General features: G+C 30.6%; 1 protein-coding gene across 1 annotated transcript; it reads left to right on the top strand.

Annotated features, from left to right (window-relative positions):
* The first annotated feature begins 4645 nt into the window (after nucleotides 1-4645).
* LOC25490886 (O-glucosyltransferase rumi homolog) lies at nucleotides 4646-9191 on the top strand. The gene is made up of 6 exons (XM_013604793.3): nucleotides 4646-4967; nucleotides 5256-5836; nucleotides 6470-6659; nucleotides 6771-6835; nucleotides 7576-7786; nucleotides 8688-9191. The coding sequence occupies exons 1-6, from the start codon at nucleotides 4866-4868 to the stop codon at nucleotides 8937-8939; spliced, it is 1401 nt and encodes a 466-aa protein (XP_013460247.1). The 5' UTR covers nucleotides 4646-4865; the 3' UTR covers nucleotides 8940-9191.
* The last annotated feature ends 4833 nt before the right edge of the window (nucleotides 9192-14024 follow it).

Raw genomic sequence — 14024 nt, forward strand, 5'->3', positions numbered from 1 at the left:
GATATACATTGTTTTATTCGTGAAACTTATATACAAATTAACATAGATATACAGTTTTGTATCTGTGGCATGTAAACAATTTTATAACAGCGAAGTACACGACTTCTTAAGTGACAGAACTAACATTGAGAATTCCGAACATAAGTTTTAGGAAGATCAAATAATATAGGCGACTAAGGACAGACCATAATAAAGGCGGACTTTCTAACAATCATCGATCTTATAAGTTATGTCGGATGTTTTGTCTTGGCTAGACATTATTTGTACTTTTTGAACAACTCTAGTCATGTTTCTCAATTTATAGGTTTGGATTTCCATGGAAAAAAGTGAAGGAGTGTCTTCACTCGATATGGATGATTTGTTTGCTCATTATTTTGAAACAACATAACTAATTGTTTTAGGCAGCCAAAATAAGCTTAAATGTACACTTGTTGATAAAGATTTGGTATGATCTAAGATTAAAAATAAATCTAAGGATTTCTCTTACAATTATTGTCAATGAAATACTCAACCGCTTAGGTGAGGTGTGCATGCTACTAAATTTTGATTTATTTTATTTTATTGGGTTATTAGCACCGTTATGTTTTGATGTCTTTTGTTTCTTGACTTTATAACTTTTCAATCTTAGCACTTCTTGTGCTTTGATTGTTTTATTTTATCTAATTATATTTTAGCCTCTTCAAAGAAAAATATTGATTGACGAAAGTATAACAAAATAACCAAGTTGAAAAATATAAATTAATTATCACATATGTAAAAATCATTGTCCAAAAATGATTGTCATTTTTAGTTTTTAATGTGATATTAATTATTGTGTTTTTCATTGTTCCCTTTAATTAATATTACGAGAATCACTTACAATTTATTATTCTTCACTTCATGTTTAACACAATAACTAAAATCACAATTGAGTAAAATCACAATTTTTTTGCGTTCAACATTTTTTTAATTTTTGTAAAATGATCAAATGCGATGATTATTGTGGGGCGGAGAAAGTATTCCATATAGTCTCATACATAAACAAAGATTTTTTTTAGATTCATGATGAAGTATTTTTCTATCAATTAAAAGTAAGTATTTATATATCGTCTCCTCAGCGACTAGTGTGATACCATACACCGTTCAACATCGATTATCATTTTAAGTTAAGGATTAATTGGTTGTTTGTTGTAAAAACTACGTCAACTAAAATACGAGAATAAAAATGGAGAGTAATAAGGCGTAAAATCGTTGGAATTAGAGTTCGTTAACCAAGCGTCGAATATAACCTAATGATCACATATACGGATTCTACCTTTTTACCGATACTATCACATATCACTCAACAACATCATTCATGTCTAAATGATATTGTGAGATCAATCGTATCGTTTAATCGATGATTTCTCAATCTTTTAAAAGATCTGAAAGCTTTAAGTTCGGATACTTTGTGTGATTATCAAAACATCAACCCTATGTCTAGAATCATGCATTGTTTTGATAGATGAATATTCTAAACCTAGATTCAAAAGTATTTCTCAATAGCATTTAAATCAAAAATAAGAATGGAATGCAAGAATAAACTCAATATCTTGTAAATTGCTAGAATCATATATTCAAAAGATCAAAAGATTACATTCTAAGTTTGATCAAGTACCTCTAATCCCAACTAAGAAGATTTAGTTGATCATTGTCATGATAACATTACAAAAGTGGAAGAAAAGATGAAGATCCATGCTAAGAGCTTGATTTCTCAAAGTTTCTTGATGAATCCACACTCAATCACTCTTGCCATATGAAGAACAACTATTTTCACCCTATTCTCTCACTAAAGTAATGATAAGATGTGTTTTGAAATGAGGGAATGAGCTTTTATACTTCTGCAGAATTTTACATTCTCACCAGGAAGAATTTGTTCACCATGGCGAGCTGACTTTTCTTTGCTAGTGGGTTTTTGCCACGTCATCCTCCAGTTGTTCCAAACCGCCTTAGCTCGCTAGGCATGATTTTTTTCACCATGGCGAACTCTGAACTTCAAAAACATGGTCTCTGGAATCACTTCTCGCCATCTTGCTCGCCTTTCCTTCGCTATGGCGAACTTGAGTGCGAGCTGGAAGCTGACATTCTGGAACTCATTCACGCCATGGTGACAAATTTCGCTATGGCGAAATTTCCTTTGCTCCTCTATTGATGTTTCTTTCTTTCGTTCTTGTCTTGTTCATTCTTTTCCTGCACAATTGGATCAAATAAGACATAAAAAGCATAAGAAGACATTTTCTTACATTTTCATAGTTTTTCCTCAAATAACTTGTGAAACAAATAATCAAAAGTGCTTAATATATATCCAATATTTACTACTTTCTAGCACTTAACAATTCATTGAACAACTAATATATCTGATCTATATTAGAACAAGGGTTAAATAAGTTTTTCGTCCCTATAATTATAACATATTTTGATTTTGGTCCTTATAAAATAAAACGAGGTGTTTTCATCCTCACAAATTTTGTTGTTTTGTTTTTGGTCCCTAACGAAAATAATTTTGACGTGTTCTTGACATTTTTTGAATATACTATAAGGTGAATCCCTTTCCTCCAGCATCTCTCTTCTTTCTCATTTCTCCCACCTTTGAGTTTCCAATATGCAGTTTTTATATCACCGTCACACCTTCCATTCACTAAAAATTAATTCACTGTCACTTTTTCAAATCAAAAAATATTTTGTTAATTAAAATTTCAGTCGAGATGATTGATAAAGGAAACATTTTAGATCTAAAACAAACAACAAAAATTTCTTAAAATAATTTCAAAAATGCTTTCTCTATTGTTGGAAACGTTAATTGTTAGATCTTAATGTTGAATATGGTATCTATGAAACCATTAAAAATGTCTTTTGTTACAAAACTCTGCAACGACCAATTTCAAATGCCATTAATTGAAGCAATTTTTTAAGCAACTCTTTTTTATAAAACAAAATTAAATAATTCAATAATATTTCCATGCTGGTGGTAAGATATGATGGCGATAGTAAGAAAAAAATGTTTGCTGCAGAAGTGCAGAGGTAGGAATGAGATTGAGAAGTTATGGAAAGAGTGGAACTGTGAAAGATAGGAGAGAAACAAATCTAATGTATAAAGTGCATATTAAAATCAATACACTTTAGTGATCCAATGGTTCATAATTATTATTTAAATTGGTCCACCGGTGAACCACTTATATGATGGTTCACTCTAGAATCAATTCTAAGGTGAACCACCAATTAAGTGATTCATCGGTGGACCACCTTCATACACCGTTAGATTTATTTCATAAATAATCGAAGGTCTAGATCAGTTAAAAATAAAAACAGTAACATATAAAACTTGCTCATGCAATCCCTTTCCTCCAGCATCTCTCTTCTTTCTCATTTCTCCCACCTTTGAGTTTCCAATATGCAGTTTTTATATCACCGTCACACCTTCCATTCACTAAAAATTAATTCACTGTCACTTTTTCAAATCAAAAAATATTTTGTTGATTAAAATTTCAGTCGAGATGATTGATAAAGGAAACATTTTAGATCTAAAACAAACAACAAAAATTTCTTAAAATAATTTCAAAAATGCTTTCTCTATTGTTGGAAACGTTAATTGTTAGATCTTAATGTTGAATATGGTATCTATGAAACCATTAAAAATGTCTTTTGTTACAAAACTCTGCAACGACCAATTTCAAATGCCATTAATTGAAGCAATTTTTTAAGCAACTCTTTTTTATAAAACAAAATTAAATAATTCAATAATATTTCCATGCTGGTGGTAAGATATGATGGCGATAGTAAGAAAAAAATGTTTGCTGCAGAAGTGCAGAGGTAGGAATGAGATTGAGAAGTTATGGAAAGAGTGGAACTGTGGAAGATAGGAGAGAAACAAATCTAATGTATAAAGTGCATATTAGAATCTATACACTTTAGTGATCCAATGGTTCATAATTATTATTTAAATTGGTCCACCGATGAACCACTTATATGATGGTTCACTCTAGAATCCACCATAATATAAACATAAATAGTTGAACATAATAAACAGATATAACATGAACACATTTTGAATAGAAAAGATTCATAATCTTGACATTTATATTAACAAAAATTGACCATTAGAGACCAAAAACAAAATAAAAAATAATTGTGAGAATGAAAACATTTTGTTTAATTTTTTAGGCACTAAAATCAAAATTCGCTATATTTTTAATTTAAGGACAAAATACTTATTTAACCCTTAAAACTATATACATTAATTATTCAATAAATTTAGATCGAATACGTCAATTATTCAATAAATTAAAACTATAAAACTGAAGAAATTAAGATTTAATTACAATTAAACAAAGTTTATATCATCCATAACAGCCTAAATCCAAAGATGGAGTGAAAAACCATCATTCCAATTCCCAACTTCCAAATGGCTTTGATTACCGTAAATTTGGAGAGAAAAATTTGCACAACGCCAATTCAAGTTAACCCGTATTTCACTGCGTCATGTCTTGTTTACCATGTGATAGTAAAATTTCCAAATCAAGTAAATTATATTCAACTCCACTTCTTCTCTCTCATGCAATTATCACCACGTTTCACACCAAGACAAAAACCAAAAAGCCAAAACTTTTTCTTTTCAATTCCTCAACAAAAACATCATCATCATAATAACCTCAATCTCAACTTTTCACAGCATTTTTCACACACGTGGTCTCCACCATCATGTGAAATGAGTGTCCTTATGTTTCTAAATCATGACTCTACCACCACTTCTTCTCAATCTTTTACAACAACATTTAGTAACATAACAAAATGTGTTACCAAACTCAAAAGACACTTTCTTCATTGTTTCTGATTTTTCTTCTTCTACAATGGCACATTCTTCTAAACACACTCCTCGTACCCCTACTTATCTCTTACCTTGTGTCATTGCTCTCTCTTTCTTCTCTCTCACAGCACTTCTTCTCTACAAGGTTCTCTCTTTCCTTCTTTTTTCCACACCCCATCACCAACCCACTTCTCAATTTCCCTTCAATCGTCAAACTATGAAACACTGACACAGACACAAACATGTATGGTCATTTGACACGACACTACATTGACATATGTATATAGGAATAATTTGAAGGAAAAAAAATTCAACATAATTACATGTATCAGTGTCGTGTCAGATACCAGTTGGTGCTAGGAGCTTTCAAATTCTATCATTGTTTTTGCTGTCTAACTATTTTTTTTCTTCTTTGTGTAATTTCATCAAACAGGTGGATGATGTAGCTAGCAGAACTGGAACAGTGGTTGGTCACAACCTAGAACCAACGCCATGGCATGTTTTCCCTACCAAATCCTTTGATGAAGAGACTCGACAGAGCCGAGCCTACAAAATTATACAATGCTCTTATCTCACATGTGGTTCTGCAGACTCTGGCGGCAAAACAGGACCTAGTTTTGCCGCCAAAGATGCAAAACAACAAAATTGTCCTGATTTCTTCCGGGCGATCCGGAAGGATCTGGAGCCATGGAAGAAAACAAAGATTTCTAAAGGGCATTTGGTGGAAGCACAAAAGTATGCTGCATTTAGAGTGGTGATTGTTGGGGGGAAGTTGTTTGTGGATTGGTATTATGCTTGTGTTCAAAGTAGGGCTATGTTTACTGTTTGGAGTTTGTTGCAGCTTTTGAGAAGGTATCCTGGGTTGGTACCTGATGTGGATTTGATGTTTGATTGCATGGATAAGCCTAGTATTAACAAAACAGAACATGCTTCAATGCCTTTGCCATTGTTTCGTTATTGTACCACAAAGGGACACTTTGATATTCCTTTTCCTGATTGGTCCTTCTGGGGATGGTAAGATCTCAATTGGGTTTCTCTCAAAATGTTACCTTTTCATCAATTTTTCATTGCCTTGTTTACTCTTTAATATTAAGTGTTATTTGATTTGATTGGACATTATGTTCTTGACTCATTGAAATTCAATGATATATTAATATCAATTATGGAGCATTGGCATAGATATGGACATCAGACACGACACTGACAATAATAAGTAGACATTGGTAATAATTTTCGAAAACTAGATGTAACCACGTGTGTTGGTGTTCAATCTAAATTCTTGGTGCTACATTGATATGAATATATTTGATAGACAAGATCAATTTTTGGACTAGGATTGATGTGCATCACCTATGTAACGTTGACGTTTGAATTAACTCCTTTAAAGTGAGCAATTTACATTAGAGGAAAGTAAGTAATCTCAATTGTAGATGAATAAATCATTAGTCTACATTTCAATATATTCACAGTTTGTTATGCATGTGTAGTTAATATCGACCATTAATATTTATTGATGTTTAGAATTACTTACTTTATCCTATAAATCGAATGACTAATTTTGAATGAATCAAATGAGGGTTTGTTGTTTGTTTTGATGATTTGTGTGCTGTTTTGATGATGTAATTGTGTTGAACATTTGTTGGTCAGGCCAGAGATAAACATACGACCTTGGCAAGAAGAGTTCCCAGATATTAAACAAGGTGCTCAAGTTGTCAGTTGGAAAAATAAGAATCCGCTAGCATACTGGAAAGGAAATCCAGATGTTGCATCTCCTCTTCGTACCGAATTACTTACTTGCAATGATTCTATGAAGTGGGGAGCAGAAATTATGCGTCAGGTTGAATGCAATGGCCTTTCACAAATTGGACATTAATCGATCTTTGTAATTTCAATATGCTTTATGTACCAAACTTTAGTTGTCTGATGTATATTTTGATATGCATTGCAGGATTGGGATGCAGCTGCTAGAAGTGGCTTTCAGGAATCAAAACTTTCAAAACAGTGTAATCACAGGCAAGCAACTTACTGTCTTTGTCTTAGAGAATTACTCAAAACTCAAAATTACACCTACCGAATAACATGGATTATAATGCTCACAAAATATACATGGACTGTTTTGCTCAGTTAAGACGACAATGCTTAATTATATATGGCTTAATTGCTATTTTGGTTCTCCTATTTTCACTAGCTCATATAATTGGTCCCCCTCCTGTTCTTAAAATACACTTTTTTGGTCCCTCACTCAGATTTTAGACCCAAAAGTGGTGATGACAGAAGTTTTTATTGACGTTAAATGAAACCTGTTGGTGTGGAATTGTCCAGGTGGATTCATAATTTCTCTATCATCTGAATTTGCAACATAATCCTCATCTTCTTCACTTACATATCATCTCATCTCCTCTTCACCAGCTCCCATTCCCTCATCTGGATGATTCTACACCGGCAAGTTCTATGCCACATCAATAGCATCACCACTCTTGGGTCAAAAAACTTGAGTGAGGGACCAAAAATCCAGATTTAAAATATGGAGGACCAATTCCGTAAACGAGTGAAAATATGTGGACCAAAATTGCAGTTAAGCCATATATACAAAGAAGATCAAATTAAATTTAGAAGTTACAGTGATTTGGGATGTTATTTGGTTACATCTTCAAGTTTTATTTTATAAAGTAGTTTTATATTGATCATGTTTTATACGATGCTGCTGATTGTTGTCCTTTGTTTCCCACTCTTTTGATTTATTTTTCCACCAGATATAAGATCTATGCTGAAGGGTATGCATGGTCTGTGAGTTTGAAATATATTCTCTCATGTGGTTCTGTGGCACTAATTATACGGCCGCAGTATGAAGATTTTTTCACACGTGGTCTTGTTCCACTACAAAACTTTTTACCAGTTGATCCTCTAGATCTATGTCCATCTATAAAGCGCAATGTAGACTGGGGAAACAAGCACCCAAAAGAGGTATTGGTTTACTCATTTTTGTATATTCCTGTCATTTAGTTTTGATCCATGTGGACCAATATAGTTCTATTCTGTGTCTACTATTTATACCCGGTGTCTTATAAAAACCTGCTCAAAACTCTTGTATTTATAAAAGAAACCATAATAAAAAATGTAAGATGTTGCAAAGTCTGACAAAATTAACAAATTCTTGAAGCGAGACGATAGAACATCGAGGTTAAGATCAAGTTCCTTGTCAAATGTTTAGCATTGTATGTTAAAAATTATAAACTTGTTCATTTTGTGTAGTTGAATTTGCCAGTCGAAATGAATGTTTTTATTTCAATTATTCAAAATGAATGTGATATGATATATTTTCAATATATAAGGAAAAACATGGTTATTATTAGGTGTGACATTTGACCACAACATTCATGAGCCTAAAAGGTTTGTTTAGGTTGGCTTATTTGAGTTTATCTATTGACATAAGCACTTATGAGACTTCTTGAGAGAGCTTATGATATTTCCATAAGCTTTCCAAGCTAGCTTGTGTAAACAACTTATAACTTAAATAAAAACAGTTTTATTTTATTTCACCTTTTGTAATAGAAATAATAGATAGGTATTTATATGATAAGCACTTATGCTATAAGCGGTTAATTGAGTTGTTTAACCAAACAAGACCCTAATGGTATAATAGAATTTAGTGTGATGGTACTATAAATACATAGAAAATGCAATGCCATGAAACATAGCTGATCCTAGTTTGATTACTCTATGTTAGTCACCTATCAATTTTATACTGCAAGTCACCTAAAGTTTTTTTCAATTATTGAACTTTTCTTTGTAATTAGATTTCTGTGAGAAGTACATTACCAATGAATTTGATTAACTATGTAGTTGCTTTTATATTGTTATACAGGCTGCAGCGTTGGGGAAAAGAGGACAAGATTATATGGAAAGCTTGAACATAGATCGAATTTATGATTACATGTTCCACCTTATCTCGGAATACTCAAAACTTCTCGACTTCAAGCCTGCTTTACCTTCAACTGCCTTGGTGGTTTGCGAGGAATCCGTTCTTTGCTTTGCTGATGAGAAGCAGAGGTCATTCCTTAGTAGATCAACTGTCTCCCCTTCACAAACCCCTCCGTGTACTCTGAAACCTGCATAGAGCGAGTGATCATACCTGTATTTTGGTGCACAAAAATACTAAACTAAAGATGTAGAAGTTCTAATATCCAAGAACATGAAATGACAGTGAACTGGCATATGCTACAGTGAGCGCCATTGTTAGTATTAAAAGAAAAAGTTGGTTATTACATGTAAATTTATAGTGCCTTGTAGGTAATCATTTAAAAGATGTTGCTTTTGTAATAGTCATCATCATTTAATAGAGCATACATTGCGGGAATTCTCATTTTCATTTCCTTCCATAGTCATTTTTTCTGTTACTCTCCACTCGACCCCTCCTCGTGATCCTCCTCCTCCTCGTTCATCATCATTACTACAATACAACAAATTAAGACAAATCAGTTTGAGCCAATTATGTTGTAACTTCAGTAAAATTCTAGCAGGGAATGATAAGTGTTATAAACCTTGGGGTAAGGGGTACGGGGTTCGATTATTCCTGATGAAAAAAGTATACGCTTCTATGCTTCTCATCATAATGGGGATGTTTGATTTGAGTATCTTTAGGCTCAACAACCACACACAGAAGAATTAATACTTAATGGATATGAGAAGAATTAATACTTAATGGATATGAGTTCAAAATTAGGCAAATGAATGGGTGTGTTAAGAAACTTATTATTGATTTTTTTTTTTTTTGTGGTGGTTGGGTTTGAATCCCAGACCCTGCACATATTATACACTGTCCTTACCTATTGAGCTAAGTTCAGAAGAACATTATTATTATTATTGAATATTCCTAAGACAAATAGTGTATTCAACTTTTTAAATGTCTAAATATTATTATTTTTTAGGCCAAATGCTATGACACAAAAAGAGACATTTTCTAAAAACTTAAAACATTAGGTATATATGGCTCACCTCTTTTATACATCCAACATTTTATCCAATCATAGGTAATCTGTGAAGCCTCGATACTTCAATGGATGATATATTGTATCCTCTGCGTATCCTGCACCGATACCTGCCTGATACTTCCTAATACGTATCAGGAGAGTATCCGAAGATTAAATTTTATTTTATTTTTAAAATAATTATCCGATACTTCCCGATACGTATCAGGAGAGTATCCGATAATTATCCTGCACTGATGTCTGCCCCGATACTTCCCAATTAATGTTTACTAAAATAACTTAACTCTTGAGTACTTATGTGTTTTTTTTTTTTATATAGTGTTTTTTATTTTTTATCGATATAGTATAACACTAACAATGTTCCTTTTGGATATAGTATAGCACTGACGGTGCTCTTTTTGGGATATATTGTGTTTGTAATTGACTAATCATCACTCTCTTAATCGTCAATATTATTTATATTTATGTTGATGTCCTACGAGCCTATGACTGATTTCTTTTGTTTGTTAATATATTTACATATTAAAAAATGGTTATAATTATATTGTACATTTGATGATATAATTTTTTTATTAACGTATCCCAGCCGACTCGTATCTTGATTTTTGAAATTTTTCCGTATCGGTACAGTATCGTATCTTGTATCCGGGCTTTATAGTAGGTAATGTGAGACTTAATCATTGACAATTGAAACCCAACAAAAATTATCACTTTTGGTTTTCTTAACATATACTCTAAATCATTTACAATGTTAGTCCATTAATAGAGACTCTTTAAATGGACCTCACGTGTACACGTCATTTATTTATAATTTTTTAATGAAAGTACCTATTAAGGATTCAAAGACTCCAATGACAATACACTAATAAGAACTTCAATTAAAAGTACTTAAATAAGTCTCACCAACTTTACATTATTATACAAAAATAATTTATTATTTCTTTTGCAAGTGGGACAAACCGGAACATATTTTATTACTTCTTTTACACGTGGGATCCGTTAGTTGTCGATGAGAGAGAGGGTTCGTATATAGCTGTCCGTTACTTAATAAATGCTCATTTTTTCTTGCTCCAATGAGATCCTTAATAGAGAGTGATTCTTGTTAAGGAAAGAATCTATTTTAAAGATTCTCTAAGAACACGAGTTAGCTAGACCCTATCCTACACGCAAACAAGGGTGCTTGTAGACCCGTTTTCAAAAATCTTTGACCCACCATGTCTAGTGTGGTTTCATATTACTAAGGGAGAGATATTACATGTGTTTTGAAGTTTCTATTCACCTTCCTCTAAAAATAATCAAAATCTGTCGACCTTAGAAATCTTGAAACAAAATTGTCTTGACCTTTTATGTAGATTTGAACGTTACGACGAATAAACAAAATTGTATCATTGAGATTATTCTTAATTTTTTTTTTAACTCTTTGATTCCTAAGGAAATGTAAGATAAGTAATTTAGAGTTCGACCAAGAAGTAAGTAAAAAAATTAATTTAATCTTGAATCAAACTTTTAGGTTCATTAAAACGATTCGTCGTGAAATTCATTAACCAATTAAGCCGAATTACTTAGTTGTATTTTAGAGAATTTAAGATCACAATATCTTATAGGAGAATATTACATTCTTAATTTCTTTTCATTAACTTTTTTATGAGTTCTTTTTATTATTACTGATACTGGTGGAAAGATTGGACACTTACGTGCACTGTCTTTCTGATTTTTTATTTTTTTTTTGCATTAATATTTATAAATTATGAATAATAACTTTTTTTGGAATTTCGCTTTTGAATAAAATTACAAATATAAATATTTGTGACATTCAAATTATAGCAAATCCAATAAATTATATTTACCTACGTTTTCAATATGTTTAGAGTATTCCAGAAAATAAATATTTTAGAGTATTCCAAAAGAAAAAAAAATACATCAAATGTAACAAAATTTATTAGTATGAATCAAATTTTTTTTTGTTAAACAGACAAAATGATAACCGTTATTTGAAAAACACATAAAAAAAAGTCATCATTTCTCTTTTTTTTTTTTTTTAAAAGAAATGTTATCTTCTGCCCTAAAGACATAAGTTAAGAATCTAAATGTAGAAGTTATTTCATGGATTCATTTAATATCTTAAAAGTTTTAAATGTTATTTTTTTCAATTTAAAACCTCTGTTGTAATTTTATTTTTAGATTATTAACTTATTCTCTAAGGATATAAGTTAGCCTAACTTTAATTTAATGATAAGATTTTTCAAAAGATATTTTATGATGAGATATTTTTTTGGTTATTTAATGATGAGATTTATTGATCCAATTATTAAAACTAGTTTGTATATGATGCAACTCATTTGTGAATTAGTCCAAGTGGTAAGAGTTTTGGGTCTCTTAAACATGTGTTTATGAGTTTGTTTCGTGGTCCATGCGTATGAGAGAGAAAAATCGATTGAAAAGGAAGAAAGTGGTTAGTATATATATATATATATATATATATATATATATATATATATATATGAGAAATAATAAAATTGGTGTTTGGCAAACCTGAAGAAGGAAAAATGTTAGATGAAAAGAAGGTTTGGGGTTTCTGCTTATGTTCAAAATATGTAAATATGGGATTAATGAAAATTTATTTAATTATAGTTAACATTTGCATTATAATATGTTGCTAAAAGATAACATAATAATTAATCGAATCTTTTTTTTTTTTAAAAAAAAAAAAAATAATCGAATCTTTTTTTCCTAAAACATAAAAACTAATTGAATAACATAGTGCTAAAAGATTAGTAATAACTAATTGAAGCTTCTTTTCCTAAAAACAAATAAACAAATTGAAGTCTTTTAATTATAAAATAAGATCGTATATGTAAATTTTGTTGAAAGTATTATGTATAGTTTGTTGAAATATTTCTGCTACATAAAATATTAGAAATTCAATAACAGTTTAAAGAAAATATCAAGTAGATAAGATCAAAATGTTGTTGAGATATTTATGTTAAATAAAATAGGGTTAATTAAGTTTTTAGTCTCTATAAATATTCACAGTTTTATTTTTAGTCCATATAAAATAAAATCACACCTTTTAGTCCCTGTGAATTTTTCCTTAAGCATTTTAGGGACAAAAAATGTTGATGGAAATTTTTTATAGGGACTAAAAATGCTAATGGAAAAATTTTATAGGGACTGAAAATGCTGATGCAAAATTCTATAAGGACTAAAAAGTGTGATTTTATTTTATAGGGATTAAAAATAAAATTATGAATATTTACAAGGATCATTTACTTAACTAACTCAATAAAATATTGGTTTTTAAAAATAGAAAAAATAATAAAAGTATTGAGAATGAATGTGGAAGTGACACGTGACATAAAAAACCTTACTTTATATATATACCATTGATTGATTGATTGATGTGTAGTTTGTTGAAATATTTCTCCTACATGAAATATTAGAAATTCAATAAAAATTTAAAGAAAATACTGAGTGCATAAGATCAAAAGTTTGTTGAGATATTTATGTTAAATAAAATATTGGTTTTTAAAAATAGAAAGAATAATAAAAATATTGAGAATGAATGTGGAAGTGACACATAACATAAAAAACCTTACTTTTATATATATTTATGGTATACCATCTATTACTTAAACTTCAAGGAACAATAGAGTCATTATCAAAAGCCAAAACCACTGGCCTAGAATCAGTTTTCAACCATAAATCAGTCTCGTCATGTATTTATATGTAGTATATGATAATTTATTTATTTTTTAAAATTCTTTAGTAGCCTTCTTCCAAAAAAAATCTTCAGTAGCCTAAAATTATTTTATGAGTTTTTCTAACCTATTCAACATTGCAAGTAATTGTATTTTCCCTCCATCTCTCACCTCTATTAACTACTCTATTTATTATATTTTGTGAAAATTTGATTAATCATCTTCTAAACACAGTTCAATGTGTAGTTGAACTTTTTTCTTTCGGTATTTTTTCCTTTTGCATTAGAATTTTTTCTGAAGGATATGGCAAGTTCCCGAAACTCATCCGGTTGTTTTAGAGCATGTTTGACCCTCCTTATTTTTCACTTCTCTTCTACTTTTAAGGAGAAGTAGGGCCAAACACAATTTTAATAAAGTTATTAATAATAGAAGTATCTTTTTTGGAAGGAAAGAAATCAAATAGAAGCAACTTTTAAAATAAGATGTAAAATTGAACTTTTGACCAACTTTTCGGAG

The sequence above is a fragment of the Medicago truncatula genome, chromosome 3 (assembly GCF_003473485.1).
Source record: "Medicago truncatula cultivar Jemalong A17 chromosome 3, MtrunA17r5.0-ANR, whole genome shotgun sequence".
Taxonomy (NCBI): domain Eukaryota; kingdom Viridiplantae; phylum Streptophyta; class Magnoliopsida; order Fabales; family Fabaceae; genus Medicago; species Medicago truncatula.